The 21987-nt window shown below is 37.4% G+C and overlaps 1 protein-coding gene across 2 annotated transcripts; it reads right to left on the bottom strand.

Moving 5' to 3' along the window:
• Positions 1-1003: 1003 nt before the first annotated feature.
• Wdr81 (WD repeat domain 81) lies at positions 1004-20180 on the bottom strand. 2 transcript variants are annotated; one of them, XM_067767436.1, is made up of 8 exons: positions 19282-20180; positions 17456-18608; positions 15328-17186; positions 13241-14068; positions 8056-8231; positions 3613-4506; positions 2195-2790; positions 1005-1981 (listed from the first exon to the last, which is right to left on the bottom strand). In XM_067767436.1, exons 1-8 carry the CDS (start codon positions 19907-19909, stop codon positions 1747-1749), a joined length of 6369 nt encoding a protein of 2122 aa, XP_067623537.1. In that variant the 5' UTR covers positions 19910-20180; the 3' UTR covers positions 1005-1746. The 2 variants fall into 2 exon arrangements, with proteins under 2 accessions (XP_067623538.1, XP_067623537.1); XM_067767437.1 differs by lacking the exon at positions 8056-8231 and having other exon boundaries at positions 1004-1981; positions 3613-4019.
• Between the last annotated feature and the right edge of the window lie 1807 nt (positions 20181-21987).

Below are 21987 nucleotides of genomic sequence, written 5' to 3'. Positions count from 1 at the left end.
TAAAGGTGAAATATGGAATACAGCGCACGTCACAAAAGACGTATTCAGAAAATGGAGAGGGTAAAGTTTGCGCGTAGATTGAACAATGGAAAAAATGCGACGCTCCAAATTGAAACTCCAAATTATGCCGCAGGATCAGAGGTTATGGAATTGGTCAGCTCTCCTAGCATAGCACCAGAAGGCAATCATTTTTCGCCATCGCACGAATATTCTTAAGTTATTTAGCATTTGCGTGAATAAAGAAACTAATATGATTTTTTTGTAAATTTCATGTTTTATTTTGGATGGCTTCTTCTCTAGCGATGGTTTTAAAAGTACTCTTCCATAGCTACTCCAAGGAGTAATGCTTTGAGAGTACTTTCTTAAGTAGTTAATCTCTTGAGTAATATTTCAGGAGCAGTTTAGAGAACACTGTTCCGCAGATACTCCATAGAGTAGTTTTTCTGGAGTACTTTGGCATATGATCCTCTGTGGGTGCTCCATGGAGTACTACAGTGAAAGTACTTTGGAAAGTAATCTCAAATATGTACTCTATGGAATACTCACAAACAAAGCGAGAGCGGGATCACCTACTCCTCTCCTAGGACATCGCAATGTTAATTGGAGCACATTTTTTCTATGAATACAGATTAGTTTTGGAGAACTCCTATACTCCTGAAGGAGTATTCCTTACACTATTTATGGAGTACTCGCGTTTTTTGAAGGGTTCTTATCCATAACAACTGTTGTCGAAGAGTTGTCGGTATATTGTTCGCGAATTGTCGGCGTGTCATTGGTTTGTTTCGAATCGTTGTCGACAAAATATCGATTTGTTCTCGAGAACGAAAATCGACACTGATGAAGGCACAACACCGAAACCGGTTTGTCTCGCAACCAAATTTGAAAAGGAATGACGGAAAATTGTTCCAATATACATCATTTATCCACCCTGTCGGAAAATCAACAAAACAAAATAAGTATTTTCATAAAATTCATCGCTCTTCTTATCTATGTAATATATATTTGTAAATTTTACAAATTTACGATATTCACTTATAGTTAAGAACCTACAATACTATCCTCACAAACATATATGTATTCTAGTACATATATGTAAATGGAATGTTTACACACATTTCTTATTTTTTTTTTTTTTGTTTAAACATAAAATCTGTTTTAATAATTATGTTAGTAGCACTATTTAAAAGTGTAAAATAAAAAATGTAAAATAGAAATTTGGTATTGCTTTGACAGAGTCAACATTTAGTACATATAAATTAATAAAAATCACTATTGATTTGAGTATTACATAGTAAAGCTCTTATGATATTTGTATTGTATGATATTTGGAAAGCATCTGATCGCATATCTGTATATTAGGGTGGGTCTATTTGTATGGACGAAAGGTAACCGATATCGCGCCATCGACATCGCGGACATTTTTGGGTCGGACAGGGTATACATGACATTTTTTTTAGTAGGTCATGAAAAAAACCTTAAAAATCAAAGTCGAAAAAAGTCAAAAAAATGAAATTTCGCAGGCTCGAAAATTATTTTTTTGGGTATGCGTAGTGGAACTTTTTTTCTTTAGCCCAAATCCTATCGAAAAATCGATGGCGGGATATCGGTTAATAAATCGACCCAGTCTAATGTATATAATTGTGGTACATTTTTAAATGTCTTTTGTTTTATATTAAATAATATTTAAATATTTTAAAACTTGGGTTTTGAGTGGGATTAAGTTAAAATTATCTAAACAATTTCAAACTAACATAAAAGTACAATATTTCCACTTTCATTGCCAGCTAAAAATGTACGATTCAAAGGTAGAACAGCCAGTGAAGTGAGTACACCACGAAATGTTTCCGAACCCAATTTTGTAATAGAATGCGTAGCATGTGAACTGCTAATGTCCGAATAAATACCGATACGATTTCCTGTGGTGGCGTAGATTAATTCTGAACCGATAGTTTGTAGGAAGTGTGCAGGTTCGGCGGGTGGTCTGCAGAGAGAGAGGATAAAGTAGTTAAGAAACTTATTGATGAGTTATGTAGTTAATTTATTAATTAAACTTAAAAGTGCAATTACTCTGAAGTTATAGAAGATTGTAATTTTTAAATCTAATTTCTTAAATTTTGTGATCGAATTTGTTTGAAATCTTTGACAGGTTTAGCTATTAGTAAAAACCTCAAAAAATTGCATAGATAATACTCACTTCAATTGATAATGCAATATACCATCCGATGCATGCCACACCGCCAAACTGTGATCTAATGCCGAACTAATCAATTGTTGATCATTAGGTGCAGCCAATTGTAGCAAATCGCATTCCATTGGACGCCACGAATTCAAAATACAACCCATTCGTGTATCCAACATAACAATACTACCTGAAGACAGCCCCACAGCAAGCCAATTGCCTGATGGTGCGACCGTTAAACAACGCACCGTTGCATTGCTTTGTGTAGCTGTCTTACTCACCCGCCATTCATTGACATATTGCATACAACGTGTGTCGATTATTTTTACTGAGGATTCGGCTGTGCCAGCCATAATTAGCGGACTTGGTGAGGGGAGTGCACGAACTACAGTTATGGCATTATGTTTGGGTGCATCTAGTACACCTAGGGGACGTCCAATAAATGGATCCCACACATGGACACCTGAATCGCAGGACACCACATAACGCATTGTCTCGAGGAAGGCGAGTGAATGTATAGATTTTTTATGTGCTGTATAAGTGAATTGACAAGAAGTCGTTTTACGGCCATCACCTTCGCTGCGTAATGACCAAAGTTTAACAGTTTTATCCTGAAAATAAGGAAATATTTATTCTATTCTATTATACTTGCTAATATCCTTTTGAGATAGTGGTTTCGAAAAAAGTGAGATTAGCACGACTTATTTTGTTTTGTTGATTTTCCGATAGGGTGGATAAATGATGTATATTGGAACGATTTTCCGTCATCCCTTGTCAAATTTGGTTTTGAGACAAACCGGTTTCGGCGTTGTGCCATCATCAGTGTCGATTTTCGTTCTGATCTGTTGTTGTCCTGTATTTATAGTTCGTAGGTACATGAGCAGGTATTGTCAAAATTGATGCTTGTGTATATTTAGTTATTTGTATGTGCTGTGTGTTCATTCAGAACGTAGGGTGGTTTTTACTGTTCAATTTGTGTGTCTGACTGGGGCAGGTAAAAATCCGTAATTTTAGTCGTTTGACCTTCTATGTGGGTTTGTTGTTAATTGTTTGGTGTTTATTTGTTGTTGTGTGTTTGTCTCTTGTACCTGTGTGATTACTTTGTTTCTTGTAAACAAGTTTTAAAGGCTCGAATATTGTGTCAGAAATTGTGTTTATCTGTTCGTTTATTATTCTACCGCCGAATGTTTTCTGTTTGTAGATTTCCATGTTTTCGAGTACGTTGAGACGTCGGCCTTTTGCTTGTATGTGAAGAACCCTAACTGTTTCATTGATGTTTGCTGGGGAACATTCATTCTCGACCATGTGATTCCCGAAGTTAGATTCGGGTGTAATGTTTGTCTCAAAACCAAATTTGACAAGGGATCGCGGAAAATCGTTCCAATATACATGAGATTAGCATCTTACTTACTAAGGAAGCTAACTATATTTACCTTAGAAGCAGATATAAAACTGTTTTCGTTGTCCAGCACCACAATTGAACGCACTGAATTTGTGTGACCCGTAAAATATTGCAATTTAATATGTTTCAAATTCAACATGGTATCCTTATCGGAGCGTGAGATTTCATGTCGACAATATGCCAACCAGTTACCCTTTAAATGTCGTGAAGTTGATATTTGATCAAATTTATAGGCAACCATATCTAAAACTTCCATTGGACCAACATCTTGACGCGCTTTGTTACTCGTCACCGCACCAGTATTAACAACTTCTATACGATTCCCAATAACATTTGTGCCAAAACTATTCGCAACAGCTACATCAGGTTCTGCTAAATTATTTTGACTTTTCACAACCATATCAACAACGTCGCTTGTGCTCGAAGTTTTTTCGGTAACTGCAATTTGTAATGATTTATATTCGGGTTGCTCAAATTCATGACAAAGTGTTAAAATAAATTCTAAATTATGAATTGTGCGTTGCATTATCGATTCGCCTAAGAAGCGCAAGAACGATAAATAAGATATATGCGCGAGAGCAGGACTAAATACATCACGTATTTCTTCGAGCTCACGTTGCGTGGTTGAAACACTGCTGCTAGTCATTGGTGTTGGTGGTGATATCGATAGTTGGCTGTTGCTGAGATTTTCAAAATTTTCTCTTATACCAAATGCTTTATCGAAAATGAGAAAGAAAGGACGTAGCGCTGGTATGCATAAATGCTCTCTAGACATATCGGGACCGATACGTACGCAGAGAGTGTACAGTGCGTCCAACCATTTGCGTGCCAATACTGAACGTCCCAAATAGCCGCTGGGCATGAGAAGTCGTGTGGAACCAAGAAGACGTACAATTGGCAGCAGTATGTTGTTTAATAGTATTCCCTAAAAAAAATTAGAAAATTATCGTAGCTAAAAATGCATATATATGTACTATGTAGCAAAACATTTTTTCCAACGATTTTAAATTAAGGTTGCAAGACAAACTGGTAATCAAGTTGTATCATCTTCTTTGTACCTTCACATTCCGTTACGTTCGTGTTTCCACCTTTTCCAATTTAAATTCAGAAATTTACAATTCAAGTTCAGAAATTTACAATTCAAGTTCAGAATTTTCAATTCAAGTTCAGAAAATTACAATTCAAGTTTAGAAATTGCAATTTAAATTCAGAAATTCACAATTCAAATTCAGAAAATTACAATTCAAGTTCAGAAAATCCAATTTCAATTCAGAATATTCCAATTCAAGTTCAGAAAATGTGTCATCCAATGGAAATAAATGTATCTAAGATGGTATCTATGTGTTAAGGAAGCATTGGGCATCTTAACTCGTTTAAATCAATTTTGCGAGATAGCGAAGAAAAAAACTCTCGCTCATAAGAAGCAATTGGAATGCCATCCAGCTATATTCTTAGAATCACAACCATTGATCTGCAATGAGTATGACAGCAGTGATGACGAAAATATGACCACTTAAACAGTCAACGCAGCGTCCACACTCCCGAAAGTAACGTATAGGTACTGTCTGCATAGATCTTAGCGCCATATGTCAAAATATCTCAACTTATCCGCCATCATCATGATTCATCATGAATTCGAACTTAATCGCGATTTTGGCAGTTTCGTAACAAATCATGCCAGTTTTCCCTGTTTCGCGGTAACTGACGGCTATTGGGAGCACCATGAGAGGTCAAGTCTTCCTCCGTCTTCGCAACTCTGTGGAGTTCTCTCCGTTTCACTGCTTCCAAACTGCTGTTTCGACTGAAGTACTTTCTTGGCCGTAGCGTCATCATGCACTTTTGGAAAGAATTATCCTCTATTTGATTTCAAGGTTCGGGATGTACACGCCTTGAAGAAAACTTGGGGACACTATACCCAAGTCACCCTTTTTGCAACATGGTCAACGAAGCATCAACACTTCCGCAAGTAACTTATAAGTATTAAATTAATTAATTAAAATAACCTTTGAAAATTAACACCCTGAACTTGAATTGTAATTTTCTGAACTTGAAATGAAAATTCTGAACTTGAATTGTAATTTTCTGAACTTGAATTGCAATTTTCTGAACTTAAATTGTAAATTTCTGAACTTAAATTGGAAAAGGTGTAGTTGTATTCTTTATAATGCTTCTTCGTTTGTTTTATATAGCTGGTAGTTAGCTCGAGCATGGTATATTGCCATAGTAAATTGTATTAAATTAAATTGTAGCTGGCCACTCCCTCTCTAGAAAAGTGCAAGATGCAACCATGCATCAGATGCACTTGGCAGCACTAGAAATATTGGAGTCGAGCAACGCGGATAATTTCTGATTGGTTGAAACTGCCGTTGCTCGACGCCATCATGAATTTCGTTGCTAAGCAACCAAAAGAAAAGGTGCCTAGCCACAGAGTTGCGTTAGCGGCATTTTTTTCAGTTTTCAATGAACCGGCAACTTATCCACACGCGTTGAAATCACAGTGTACAAGTACAAGTGTGTTGACTTATCTGTCAAGCATTCTGACAGGCACTCGCTGGATTCGGAATGACAGCGAATTCAAAATGGATACCATTACCGAATGCGCCGAATGATTGAAAAATTGAAAAAGTCGATACGATTGGTAGTCAAAAATGTTGTCGTTGAGACCAAAAATGCGACTCTAGACCTGAGATTTCCATCAGGTGAGCGAGGCTGTTTGTAGTTTTGACGTTTATCGCTTAGTGAACACACTTGTATAGGTACACTATGGTTGAAATTAAAAGATCTAAGTTAAAGACTAAGTGCTTAACTATAAGAAAATAAATAGTGTAAAAGAACTAACTTTTAAATAAAACAACTTTACTAAAAATTAAACACACATTTAATTATTTGGAAGGACGAACATAAGAAATAAAAATAAAACTTTCTAAAGTACGTGCGACAAGCAGTGTGTGTGTGAGCGCGCAAAACATTTTTGTCGGATCCATAACATGGATCCTCCATAATGATTGTTGTTGTTGTTGTAGCAGTGCTTCGTCCCATCCAATAGGTGCGACCGTCATAAATATCCTCTAACGGGAGTCCGAGGAAACTTGCTGTTTCAACAGAGGTGCACCATAATGAGAGGGGTGTTGGAGGCGTTGGTTCCACATTACAATTAAAGAGATGGTTGGTGTCATGTGGGGACACATTGCAAGCGGGGCATACATTTTTTATGTCTGGATAGGTAAGAGTTTAGCCTGTTACAGTATCCAGATCGAAGTTGAGCTAGAGTGACTCGCGTTTCCCTGGGGAGTATACATTCCTCTTCCGCAAGTTTTGGGTACTGTTCTTTGTGTACTGGATTCACCGGCCCATTCCTGGCATAAAGGTCCGACGCCTGTTTGTGGAGTTCGCTGAGGACCTGCTTGTGTTTTATTGGCTTCATACGGCTGAGTTCTCAGGTGCCGTATTTCCTCATAATGCTTACGGAGATGACTCCTTAAGCCCCTGGGCGGTGTTGCCTCATCAATCAGATGTCTGTTGGGATGCCCAGGTTTCTGGGTATTCAAGAGGAACTATTTGGTTAGCATCTCATTTCTCTCCCTGATGGGGAGCATTCTCGCCTCATTATGTAGGCAGTGTTCTGGGGACATAAGAAGACAGCCCGTTCTGAGAGCAGCATTTTGCCAGGCCTGTAGCTTCTTCCAGTGTGTAGTTTTTAGGCTTGGCGACCATATAGGGGACGCGTAGCATGCAATCGGCTGGCCAATTGCTTTGTAAGTGGTAATGAGCGTTGCTTTATCTTTTCTCCAAGTACTGCCAGCAAGAGATTTGAGGATTTTATTACGGCTCTGGATATTCGGTACAATTGCGGATGCATGCTCACTAAAATGTAGATTCTGACCAAACGTCACACCCAAGATTTTGGGGTGTAGGACAGTCGGTAGCGTAGTGCCATCGATGTGGATGTTCGAAATGGTCGACATTTGGGACGTCCATGTTGTAAATAAGGTCGCGGAGGATTTAGTCGGTGATAAGCCAGGTTTCGCGAGGCGAAAAAACTGGAGATCTCCGGGCGGTCTCCGTTAATGCTGTGGCAAAGCTCATCGATCTGTGGGCCCGGGACTGTGGCCATTATTGTGCAGTCATGGGCATAGGAAACAATAGAAACTCCTTCTGGTGGCGAAGGTAGCTTTGATATGTAAACGTTAAACAAAAGTGGGGGTGGGACACCAGCCTGTGGTACTCCTTGTTTAATTCTTCTTGGTTTTGATGTTTCGTTTCTAAATTGCACCGATGCCTGCCGACCACCCAGATAATTTGCGGTTCACCTTTTAAGACATGTACGCTTGCCAAGGCAGTCGGTTCTATGTACCGGCGCGACTCAGGATTTTTCCCGACCAAGGACTGTCATTTCAGTGTAACCTCATTTAATTTGTTGCGTCTCTCCAGCATGGTCTCGTTAAGTGGTTTCATTTTAATTTTACATTTTTACCTTCAAATGTTCCATAATTGTTGCATCCATCAGGCAGGGCACCAAATATTTGAGCAATTGTAATGTGCTTATAATAGCACCTTCCAGACTGCCTGTAATACGCTTAGAACCCAAAGCTATCAGCTCGCTTATATGTGGAAAATATTGCACGAGTATAATCTCTTCACCGAACAATGCTAAAAAAAAAAACAAATGTATATATTAATATTTTTAAAAGTGCTTGTCTATTTCATAAGTATAGGGTTATTTACTTGTAATAAATATACTTTGTTAAATTTTAAATTTATTATTATTAGATTATTTTTTGTTAACTATCACAAAATGAAAATATTTTCATTCAACAAAAGTATCTTTTAAAACAACAAAGTTTAACTATATTATACAAAATTAAATAGAAATTTGTTAAACTAATATATTTGTAGATTTAACTATTTGTAATAAATATACTTTTTTATATTTTAAAATTGATTGTTACTAGATTGTTTTTTGTCAACTTGTGAGGACCAAATATAAACCATTAATTTGCCCACATAAAACCACCGCCCCACAACACAGGATCAGCAACATAGGCAACACAACACTACACACAAACAAGTCTCTGAAACATCACTAGCGCAACAAGTTGACGACAACACTCCACAGCAACACCGTAACCATGGCAACGCAACGAATTAAGCTAGGAGCATCAAGAGCACTCACTGGCCATAGATGAATGGATTTGCAACTCTTTGTTTCGAGAGAGCGCTGTCATAATGCACATTTTTTATAACATTTGTCAGTGATGCCACTCCAAAAAAAAAATTAATAGATCTGATTATGAGGATTTTTGACATACATTTCGGCGATTATAGTTTCAATCATTTAAGAAAATGATAGTCGTAAAATATTCATTTCTTTAAACTCATTTTACAATAATACTACTAGTTGGAGTCAAATATAAACAAATCTAAGTAAAATTTACATTTTGATTAAAGTAATTAGTCAAATATTGTAACGCATTTAACTCACAGTGAAAACCATATATTCTTTTGAAATTTCAGTAAATCCGACCTATGATATAATAGTTAACATCATTAAGTGGTAGGGCCTATCATACATGTCTGGCGTTCCAGGTTCTGTGATCAAAATGGACTGGTTGCATCGGGACTTCATATTTACAAAACCTGTTTTAGCGATAACTTTTGATCGGGAAATAATATTTACCCTCCGCCTTCGAACTAATAATATTTACACTAAAACAAGTATTTTTACCCTTTTTCCCATAATTTTTGAACGCTATTCTACAGTTGTAGGTGAAACTAAAGTTTACCAAAATTTTTGGCACGTTTTTCGTTTTGGCTGGCACATTTTTTGTTCTGGCACCCTCTTCAGCTGGCGCGAGGGATTTATCTGTGATTGTTGCCAGCATCAACTAGAAGATAAATCCCTCGTGAGAGCGAAAATATGAGAGCGTAAACAAAAGATTCGTATCAATCTAATCTATGTCACTGGCTATGAAAAGGGCAACACAGCAAGCAAAGATGACTTGATACGAAACTATCTCATTTTTTTCGCTCTCACGAGGGATTTATCTCAAATTTGTGCTGGCAACAATCACAGATAAATCCCTCGCGCGAGCTGAAGCGGGTGCCAGAACAAAAAATGTGCCAGTTAAAAAGAAAAACGGGGCAAAAATTTCGGTAAACTTTAGTTTGACATACAACTGTAGAAATGCTTTCAAAAATTATGGGACAAAAGATAAAAGTACTTGTTTTAGAGTAAATATTAGCCGTGTTTTTTTTCACACGCGTATACGTCTACGTTTGCGCGTGAAAAAAACGCCTATCCTCGCTTAGATAATGCTTAGGAGACCCATCTAGCGGCAGTGGTTAAATAACTACAGCTACAGCACAGGGTGTACCGAAAAGCGGAGACACAACCCTCTGATGGCCATAGGGTATAACATATAGCTGAATCAGTTGGGATGAATTGTGGACACACATAGAATACATATAATTAGTGTAGAAGGTGAAACAAAGACACATATTTCAGTTACATCTGAGTATAATGCGTATTGAAATTTAGTAGGACAAATTTTATGCGCAGCAATTTCAGAGGTATATTTACAGTTTGTCGCTTAGCAGTCCATATAAAGTTTAAGCGTAAACGTATATAGAAGTAAAAAAAACACAGCTATTATTAGTTCGAATGCGGAGGGTAAATATTGTTTCCCATTCAAAAGTTATCACTAAAAACAGGTTTTGTAAATATGAAGTCCCGATGCAACCAGTCCACTTTGATGACAGAACCTGGAACGTCAGACATTTAAGATAAGCCCTACCCACTAAATAAAGTTAACTATTATATCACAGGTCCGATTTACTGAAATTTCAAATTAACATATGGTTTTCATTGTGAGTTAAATGCGTTACAAGATTTTACTAATTAATTTAATTAAAATGTAAATTTTACTTACCCTAACTAGTCGTATTATTGTAAAATAAGTTTAAGGAAATGAATATTTTCCGAATATCATTTTATTAAATGACCGAAACTATAATCGCCGAAGTTTATGTCAAAAATCCCCATATTTAGATCTATTCATTTTTGTTTGGAGTGGCATCATTAACAAAAATGTGCATTTTGACAGCGCTCTCTCGAAACAAATGCCGTCTTTCAGTGAGTTTTACAGCTCCGGCTCACGGTCAATTTTCACGGGAATGCTCTGGATCATTGAGAGACTTGAGAAGCAGATGTCGTGAAATTTTCGCACACGTGAAATGTTATAGGCAGATGTCGCCGCTATTTTTCATTTAACTCATACGGCGAAACGCTAAGCAGCGACATCTATTTTTGAAAAAGTAGGTTTATTAAAGCCAGCGTTGCCAAATTAAAAATAAGTAATTAACAAATCATCTGGCTCACAAATTGAACCAGACTTCTATCTGGATTTATCTGGCGCAAATCGTTGTTGTTGCATTTACATGCAAAATTATTTATCTGGCTCAGGATTTTGCCACCGGATGATAGCTATTGTAACGCATTTAACACACATTGAAAACCATATCTTCTTTTGAAATTTCAGTACATCGGACCTATGATATAATAGTTAACATCATAATTTATAACATTTGTCAATTATGCCACTCCATACAAAAATTAATAGATCTGAATATGGGGATTTTGGACATACATTTCGGCGATTATAGTTTCAATAATTTAATGAATGATAGTCGTAAAATATTCATTTCTTTAAACTTATTTTACAATAGTACGACTAGTTAGAGTTAAATATAAACAAATCTAAGTAAAATTTACGTTTTGATTAAATTAATTAGTCAAATATTGTAACGCATTTAATTCACAGTGAAAATCATATATTCTTTTGAAATTTCAGTAAATCGGACCTATGATATAATAGTTAACATCATTTAATGGATAGGGCTTATCCTACATGTCTGACGTTCCAGGTTCTGTGATCAAAATGGACTGGTTGCATCGGGACTTCATATTTACAAAACCTGTTTTTAGTGATAACTCATGAATGGGAAATAATATTTACCCTCCGCCTTCGAACTAATAATATTTATACCAAAACAAGTTTTTTTATCCTCTTCCGATAATTTTTGAACGCATTTCTACAGTTGTAGGTCAAACTAAAGTTTACCGAAATTTTTGGCCCTTTTTCATTTTAGCTGGCACATTTTTTGTTCTGGCAGCCGCTTCAGCTGGCGCGAGGGATTTATCTGTGATTGTTGCCAGCTCAAATTTGAGATAAATCCCTCGTGAGAGCGCAAAAAATGAGAGTTGCGTATCAAGCACTGATGACCTGATATGAAACTTCTCGCTCTCTGAGAGCACGTGAAAATGTGCATTTTTTATAACGTTGGCCATAGATGCCATCATACTCAAAATCTAATTTGGGCATTTCAGAAAAACTTTGGGGTATTTTAGATGGTAAAGGTTTAATTTATGATTTTCACCGAAAATTTACTCAATATTGTCAAATGGAATATCAAAAAATTCGAATTTTTGTCAGTATTACAAATCCGAAGAAAAAAATAACTCTTTTTCACCCCTGGAAAATTTATCAGTGACAACACCTTTCAGCGAAGGGCTGCACAAGAAACGGGTTTTGGTAGCAACTTTCGATTGCTGAAAAAGTCAGCTTCTTAGTCTTCGCATTGATGTAAATGGATGCATAAAGGTCATGTTTTTGAGGAACGTTGCGACATTCCATTTTTGACAGCTGAGATAAATTGCAGGTGTACGTACATATAGGTTAACGCAACATGTTTAATTAACAGCCTTTTGGTCGCATCAAAGAGAAAAAAGGGACTAGCCGCTTATTGTTATTTTATGGCGGTCCCAGAGCAACAAAGCAAAGCAACGCAATTGAAATATATTATTTCATATTTTTTCACTTATCTACCACAAAATATTTCTACAAAACTTTACCTTTTTTATAAATTTTAATAAGTTTTTATCAGCTTACTTGCTGATTTATTTGAAAATAATGAAACCGAACGGATTTCTTGGGGACTTTTTTTTGCGTATTTTAGGCAACTCTATAGCCATCGACTTCAGACCCCATTCTTGGAAACGAATAAACTTTTGTTTACATTTGAATGAACAGACAGCTGATTTCAAGCCCCATTCCTGGAAACGAATTGAGAGAGAATGAATGTTTCGTATCAGGTCATCAGTGGTATCAAGTCATCTTTGCCTGAGCTACTACTGAAGCGTTCTGGAAGGCATACCGGTTTTGACCATTGCAAGCCAGTGCGTTTCATAGGAGAAAGTCGTGGCCTGATGCTCCTAACGGGACACGAGGGACCGTTAGCTCACCACTAATCATGGAGCAAGCATCAAATTAAGTGAAGAATACATATACATTTTATATTATAGTTTAAGGAGGTAATCAATAAAGTGATTTTTTACATGAAAACGATTTGCAAAGTACCCCGAAATACAAATTTATTGTAAACGAACCTTGGATCCCAACAATTATTGAAGAAGCACCGGGGCAAGAAAAAGCTTCGTTACAAACTATCAAAACATGAAAATATATTCATTCATAAAAAATATCTTTTAAAATTTTTTAAATGTCAATATAGTTAATTTAAATAATAAATAAAATGTTCTTTAAAAATATATGTATGTATGTATGTAGTTAAGTCTATAATAACCAATGTAAACCACTTACCCGCTATGGACATCAAACACTCCAACACACGAGCGGCACTACGATCACCAACAACACGCGCATCGGCCATAGAAAAGTAATTCAAATTACTCAACTTTGGTTGCTCATTGGCCTCGGGCAGCAAATTCTCTTGGCCAACATAGCATAGCGATAACATTTTCAACAAATTACGTGTAATGTAGCGCGATGTCAACGATGGTCCCAAACGATGTGCAAGCCATATTAAACTTTCTGCACTCATTTCTGAGATGCGATTATTTTGTGCAGCTTTAGCTTCAGACATTTTTGATATGACTGTGGCTTGCAATGAATCCAAAGCCACTTGTGTCTCATCATGCTCTTCCTTTGTTCCTTTACATTGCTCTTCTGTTGGTTGCGTTTTATGTGTTTGTTGCTGCTGCTGCTGTTTATTCAAATGTTTTTGTTCCTCTTCAACTGCACGTGTGATAATTTCAAAAGAATCAATACTTTTACGTGAACCAATATCACAGTCAATGGTATTTAATTGATAGCTAAGCCTAATGGCGCTGGCAGGTATTTCAATTGTTGGTGATTTAGCGCCAAGTTGTGCGGTGAGCGATTCATTTGCACATTGACTGCTCAACGATACTTTATCGGCATCTTCCAATGATGAAGCGGAGATTTTGGAACCATAAAAAATTTCTGAAATTGTATCCTCTTTAGCTTCTTCGGCTGGTGCGGGACGCATATCAAACGAATCAATTGATTTATTTTCGCTTGTACCAGAATTTGAGACGTGATCTGAATTGGCATCATCATCAAAGCTGAAAACATCCTCGACTTCTTGTTTTGACGAAGAATTCGTAGCTATAATGTAAGTAATAGAAAAAAATTAGTTTGAATGTGAAGGTATGTTTTGGTTGTGGATGGAGTTGTTGTATTAGCGAAAGGAATGTTTTGGCGCCCATTGCTAGCCAGGATAATTTGGGGGTCAATTCCATTTTTAGGTTTGGGGACTATTTCTGGATTATATGAGCATTGTTTTTGGGGATTCCCCCAGAGGGTTAGGGGGGCTTAGATTATAACCGCGGCAGGTCATGTCGTCAGAAGCGACTAAAATACCCAATTGATTCAAGAGGTTGTGTAGCGCAACCCTTCCAAGGAGTTGCCAGCGCAATTTATAGCCTCTCCAACCCAATTACCAACCTCACCTACCTGTGGCGAATCCTGTTTCTTTAGCAGCCGACGTCCTGGCGACACCAAGTTTCTCATGGCACTAGAGGGTGAGGGCGGGATGACCTAGAAAGTTCACTATGGTCATATTAAATTGTTCCCGAGATGGTTGGCCTTGTACCTTAATGGTACTTGTTACCGGAACGTAGCGGATCGGATCTATATCTGGCAAAGTATACATCGTCATAAAACCCTAGAAACTTCGAGGAGTGTCTTTATCGCTACAACAACAACATTGTTTTTAGTATCATTTCAGAATATTTCAGCATAGGATACTTCGGGTTAATTTCCGAATTAGTTCGGAGCTTCTTCCTAACATTTTCGGGATTATCTTTTCATCAATGCGGCATTATATTCGGGATCAAATCAGCCTTGTTTCTGGATTATTATCAGGGCCGTTTAGGGATGAAATATTACGGAACACTTTTAAGTTCGCGTTTGTATTAATTTCGAGACCATGTTGTGATTATTTGATACGATTTGGGGATTGCCTTCGGAACTTTTCAGGGCCTTTTAGGGATGAATTGGTGACTATTCCCGGACAGTATCTGGACTTTCCGGACTTGCCTCAGGATAATTTCTTGACTACTTCTGAATAATTTGGGAATGATTTCGGGTTTTTTTTAGTGACTTTTACGAGATTAGTAGTCGAAATCAAATCGGCACTATTTCTATATTATTTTATGACTATTTCGGGGCCGCGTTGGGATTGTGGTCGGAGCTATTTCGGAATAGTTTCGGGATTACACTTCGGAATTGCTTTTCGGAAGTTTTTCTGGACTGTTTTGAGGATCAAAGCGGGGCTTTTATCATTTTTTCATTTTATGTTTTAATTTTTAGCAGTGATAAGAACAACAACATAAGAACTTATTCGTTTTCACATCCTTACTTACCTGTTACATTTAAATGCTGTGTTGTTTCATTGGCTCTTTGTTGATCTGCATCCTCCACTCCTGATATTAGCGCTAAAGAAACAACTTCTTCCGCTGATGCATAGTTTAAGTTTCGACTCGTCCTTCGACTACCACCAATTCCACCATTCGTTGAGCTGTGATAATGAAAACCATTACCGTCTTCTGGCTCTTTATAGCCGCCCACAGCTTCGATGAGAGGCGCAATAAAATTTTGTAGAAAACATTTCAAGCCAAAACGTACAATCAAACGCAGCAGAAAGCTATGGTGGTAAAGCTTAACAGATTTACGTGACTTAAACGAACTACTCATCGAAAAACGTACTTGTCCACCACCGCCTGGCCCATTCAAATCAGTACCATTGCGCGCGCGCACTGACATCATGCCACGTTCAAAACTTTCCACATCATACAGCTTCATTATGGGCAATAACAGGTACTTTTGGGTATTCACAATGCCTAGGGCTTGTGCTACTGGGTCAAATAAATTCCATGCAGTTAATATAGATGTCTGCTCATCTAATAGAAGATCGATTATATGCGGTAGCAATAGTTCCACAGGTGAGAATTGCTCGTATGCAATGGGTTCGAGTAAACGACCAATATAAGCGCAGCAAGACATCACTTTACATTCAGCTATTTTACGTTCGAATAGCACACGTTGACGATCCATATCGGTATATCTAGCACACTCACGTCCATTACAATCGAAATGCGTGCGAAGCTCTAGCAGTGAGGCATTAAAATCAAATTGGTATAGTGAACGGATAAGTGCATAAGTAGGATAAAAGGTTGCAGGAAAAGGTATTAATTGATTGACCAATATGGGCTCAAGTAATTGTGTTGCTGTTGGTGCAGGCAAACCCTTATCAGTGATTGCATCAGAGCGTTGTTGTAGCAGTAGCGTGACAGCATAACGGAAACATTTTGGTATATCTTGACGATATAATTTTGCTACCGTGCGGCACGCTTGCAAACGTTCATCAAAGCTGATGCTGACGCCATTCATAAGCAGTGCACGCAATCGTTGCATGGAAAATAGTTCAACAATTAGACAACCTAACACTTGTAGTTCGCGTACACGACTTTCAGTTACCAGTTGTTTAATTGAACGTTTCTTTAGAAAACATGGACTTGGTGCTAATAGACTTTTTGGTTTCTGTTTACTCGCAACAGCTGATGGTTCCAGCACGCTCGTTGTACTCTCTACAAAAAGACGATTCGTAAATGAATTCTCTGAGGAATGAGTTTCAAATAACATATCACTATTTATAATTTTTTCCATTGTATTTGTGGCAGGCTTTTGCTCGGGGAAAGTACGTGCAAAAAATAATTCCATTGCCTCTAAAGATTGCAGTAGTGCACATGGATTGTAATCTTTTGGTAAATCAATGAAGTTAGTGCTAGAATAAAAACTTGAACCGCTCCCTGTCATATCGTTCGTTGTGCCATTGTGGGCACGTAAAGACATACGGGGTGAGGTAGATGTACCACCTGTACGACGTAGCGATGACGTGAGTTGTGCAGCTGTGAGATCTGTTGCAAGCACAGCGGATGTTTCAGTGGCCAAGTTGAGATTCTCTGTGCTTTTGGCAAGACGCCGTGATCCGTGTGCGCGCAGCGTGGTGTTGGTAGCGGATCGGGAGGAACGTGATGGCCCTGCGTACATTTGCTGGAAGCGTGGTGGCGTTTTATTGAACCAAGGTGATGGGAAACGTTTTGCTGGATGTGGTGTGGTGAAAAGTTGTACGATGCCACGTTGACAAAGCTCTTTATGCTGGTCTACTAGGCTGAGACAAACATTTTTTGATTTGATAGCAGCCTTACCGGATAACTTGTAGCTATTTCGGAGCGTATGGAAAAAATATAAGTTTTAATATTTTATTATTTACGTACAACGACAGTAATTTTGTTAACAAAATTATTTCAACTCAGTATGAAAGACATACAATCAGATAGCGAAAGCTCCCATTTTGCATAAATCAACAAGAATTCTACAACAACGCCAAATATTCTAGTTTAAAATGCACAGAAATTGTTATATTTATGGGTCGAGGTCTTCCTGTAATTCCAATGAAAGCGTTATGAAATGCAATCAATGTATGCTCACCCAAAATTAAGATCAATCCAGTGCTGCAGTCGTTCACTAACATATTGCGACTCTAAAGCTTCTCGATGTTTTGATATAAAATCTTCAGGACATGACGCCCACGTTGGTACTTCCAAGTCGGGTAAATCCTCATGTATGCTTTTAAATATCATTGGATCTGAATAGAATTCTGGTATACATTCGTCTGGTGTCCATTTTTGTAAACGTTGTATGGATGCTGGATACTCGGCGGGCACCCAAATCGGACGCACATGTTGACACAGCACATGTTGTGGTGTACGTCGTGCCATATAAACAAAATAAGTAATTTCCGAAAGGAAATCTGATACATGATGTGGCACCTGACTAAATACACCAGCGGCTCCTAAATTTGTATTGGCATTTGATACCTGATGTGAGGCATGTGAAAACATTAAATCCAAATGGATATCACCTTTATTTAAACGATATTTGCTACGTGTCAAATCACGCCAATTCAAACCATTACGTGCAGTGAAATCTGTCACCCATGGCATTATATGATGATAAGCAGGATTTCGAAGACTTCTGCCGGCAGCATTATTTAATATTGTTAAATAATCATAATTTGATAATTGACCATTACACCACATTTCACAATATTCACGCAATGTAAATTGTTCCAAATCATAAGCGAATTGTAAATCAAATTTTGTATTGCTTGTACAATTTTCAGTGTCGTCGTCGCCATCGTCCTCCGTGGTACCGCAATGATGTGCATTACAGAGAAAACTATCATTTTCATTTTCCTCTAGCGTAACAGAGTTCTCAGCATCTGCAGCATGAGCCGTTTCAATGGGTGATGGTACTGCAATACTTTGCTCCTGCACATGTCCTAGTATACATGATTCAAGACGTGGTAGTATTTGTATCCAAAGATTTTCTCGTACCATTATATCATGCAAACGTAAATCACCCAAAAGCAGATCAGTGGTTTGCAGTGCTTTTGAAAGTTGTATAACTTGATAGATAATAAAGAGCACTTTATTGTATGATCTACCCAATATGGATGGTGAATATGTGATGCAATCATACAGATTCGTTACAGTTGCGGGTGGATAGAATAGCACACAAAAATGTGTTGAAGTTTCCACTGTAATGAGGGCTGACATTATGTTGGCATGACAATCAGGACCTGAATTTAAGAAATAAATTAGTTAAAAGTCCGATTATATAAAACAGGATATAAAAAAGATGAAGGTAGGGTTTAAGTTGGGAACTGGCACACCTACTTTCTACAATATATATTTTGGTTCCATAAATGGCAGTGACGTATTAGTTGATTTAGAGTAAACCAAAAGTTGACGTGCCCAGCGGGTTAGGGGCGGTAAGAGGCGACTAAAATACCAGATTCAAGGGGCTGTGTAGCGCAACCCTTCAGGTTGCCAGCGCAATATATAACTTCTCCAAACCCAATTGTCAACCGCACCTATCCGCGGCGAATCTTGTTTCACTAACAGACGAGGCTCTGGCGACCCCAAGCTTATAATGGAAGGGGAGGGTGGGATGGCCTGAAGGTTTAATGTGGCCATATGAATCGTTCCCGAGATGGTCGGGCTAGCACCTTAATGGTGCTGTATTACCGGAGCGTACCGGATCTGCATCCGGCAAAGGACCATCACATCGATAACACTCCCCAAAGCCTTCGGGGAGTAAAATTATCGCTACAACACCAACAACAACAACATATTGATCTACGGCTCTACAGATATATATTACTCTTCAATGTGCACCAGCTAAAACTTAAATGCTCCAAATCATTAATCATAGCTTTTCATACACTTAATACTGAATAAAAATTTTCTTACCCGAAAACTCTTTTATAATGCTGCCACTACCACTTTTCCTACCAGCACCACCGTCCACACCTTCGCACACACGATGCAGCTGACAATGTATAAGTGGACAACCATAAATGCGTTGTATTAATTCCTTAAGCACTACATCATATGGTATCATATTGCAATCTGTCAGCGTGTTCATTGCTCTGCCACTTGCGCCATTTCCAGTTGTTTTGTTGGCACATTTAGCATTTGCGCTCGGATATTGTTTATAAGCGGCTTTCCATAAATTCTTAAAATTTGTGTTTGTTACGTATGCTAATGCCTGAGAATATGTGAGTGGATTGTTGACACACACATCACTGACTGATTCAATACCCACCGCATCGCTTAAATGACGTTGTAGTGGAAATACTTTTAAATTTGGTTTTTTTGCGTACGTTTGCATGAGAATGCGAGTCCATGGATGATCTAGTGGGTCGCCGGGATGTGCACGTCTATCTAAATTAGGCCATATGTTGAATGGTGCAATTTTGCGTCGCTGCTCCAATGTCTGCAGCCATTGCTTATCGCAAATTAGCTGGTAACGTCCAGCGACTGAGGTTTCACACAAATGTTGTATATTGATGCCGATTTCATTGCAAAGTGTATCCATTTCAGTATTTCTTGCAAATTTTTTGTTTAAATCTATAAAATTTTCACAGAAATTATTTAACTTATTGTACAACTTAATATGAGCACGCAAGATTTAAACACCAAAATGACGCGATAACGTTTAGTTGGCACAAGTTCTAGTTTTATTTATCACTTTCCCATGTTTTTTCCAACTGGAGGTCATTTGTTTTGCTGGTGGAGTGGCCTAAATTGTAATTACAAAACAAAGGATGCTTTGTTTGCGAAAAAAAATTGCAGTTTGTTTAACTCAAGCAGATTGTTATCGATAGTATTATAGCGACAATTAAAGCTAAACTTAATACAGCGGTCATAGTACAATACAAAATGAACTAAACATAATTAATATACAAATACCAATTGGATTAATTTGAAGTCATCTCAAAACCAATTTGTTGAATTAAGATCTTAACAATCAAACAAAACTTAGTGTATTTAGCGACCTTTTTGATTTAAACAATTATTTATTTTTCCGGCTTTAGGTCAATGTTAAATAAAACACATATGGTTTTGTTTATCTCCGATTCAATAGCCATCTCCGATAAACAAAACCATATGTGTTTTATTTAACATTTACCTAAAGCCGGAAAAATAAATAATTGTTTAAATCAAACAAAACTTTTCAATAGTTATGCCCGAGTTTTCCTATCGATTTACTTACTAGTATCTGCACTACCTTAGGCAGCTGATCAAAAAATTACAAACACAGAGTGAACTATAGTGGAAATAAGAGCTTTATTAACACGTTGGGGGCCATTACTAGCAGTTGTCTCATACAATAGCCGTGTTTTTTAACACGCGCGTATACGTTTCGTTTGCGCGTGTTAAAAAACGCCTATCTTCGCTTAGATAATGCTTAGGAGACCCATCTAGCGGCTGTGGTAAAACAACTAGCTACAGCAACAGGGTGTACCGAAAAGCGGAGACGCAACGCTCTGATGGCCATAGGGTATAACATATAGCTGAATCAGTTGCGATGAATTGTGGACACACATATAATACATAGAATTAGTATACAGGGTGAAACAAAGACACATATTTCAGTTACATCTGAGTATAATGCGTATTGAAATTTAGTAGGACAAAATTTATGCGCAGCAATTTCAGAGGTGTATTTATAGTTTGTCTCTTAGCAGTCAATATAAAGTTTAAGCGTAAACGGATATACGCGTGTTAAAAAACACGGCTAATATTGCAGTTGTTTGGAAAACTGTACCGTTTTACAAAACAGTTCACCACCTAATTTTTAACAAAAATTTTCAAAGTTGGTATTAAAAGACACGTTTTTGGATTTGAATTTGGATTAAAGTCGACACAGACACAATGCGGTCGACTACTAAGATATGTATATATTAACATAAAATTAATGTTACAATTAAAAATAATTAAATACAAATGTATATATGAAGTTCAACCATATATATGAAAGAAAGTACAAAATATCAGGCCAGGCGTAAGAGTATTGAATTATGCAACGCGGAAAACGAACATTCAAAGTTGATGCAGTTATACAAGTTGTTGTAGTACGAACACAAGTTACGCAGTGGATTATTTTTGGCAAAATTTTGCCGGCAAAGTGGTAAATTAAAAGGCACATAGTGCCTGGACTTTCTACCAGGCACAACAAAATTTAGTCGACTAACAAGATCTGAGGAGTCTATCTCGCCCATAATGAGCTTATGGATGAACATTACCCCGAGTAAAGTTCTTAGATTTTTTATTTTATTATTATCTTAATATTTAAAAAAACACGTGTCACAAACCTTTTGGGCGCGAGGGACTCCTAAACTACTGAGCAGTTTTTTAATTTGTTTTGTACCCCGTGTGTAGTTTGATCTAACTTGCGAGATAGGATAGGTTATAGATTAGATTATTTATTTATTACGGCCAGAAGCCTAATTCGTAAATTAGAAAATATTACATTTTTTTATCTTATAGCTAATGTTAGCGTTAAAATGCGGGTTGCGGGTTGTAAGGTTTACTTACGCGAGGATTATAGCCGATTATAAAAAACACTTGGACTAGTTTTTCTTTGTTTGTTTACTTTAAGACTAATCGGAA

This window comes from Eurosta solidaginis, chromosome 2 (assembly GCF_040869045.1).
Source record: "Eurosta solidaginis isolate ZX-2024a chromosome 2, ASM4086904v1, whole genome shotgun sequence".
In the NCBI taxonomy this organism is placed as follows: Eukaryota; Metazoa; Arthropoda; class Insecta; order Diptera; family Tephritidae; genus Eurosta; species Eurosta solidaginis.
This window is presented reverse-complemented; position numbering and strand designations above follow the sequence as displayed.

Coding starts and splice junctions, on each gene's coding strand:
- Wdr81 (XM_067767436.1), bottom strand. CDS start 19,909: ATGGATACACTTTGCAATGAAATCGGCATCAATATACAACATTTGTGT. Junction 17,187..17,455: donor TGGATTGATCTTAATTTTGG/GTGAGCATACAT, acceptor GCTCCGAAATAG/CTACAAGTTATCCGGTAAGG. Junction 14,069..15,327: donor ACAGCATTTAAATGTAACAG/GTAAGTAAGGAT, acceptor CTTACATTATAG/CTACGAATTCTTCGTCAAAA.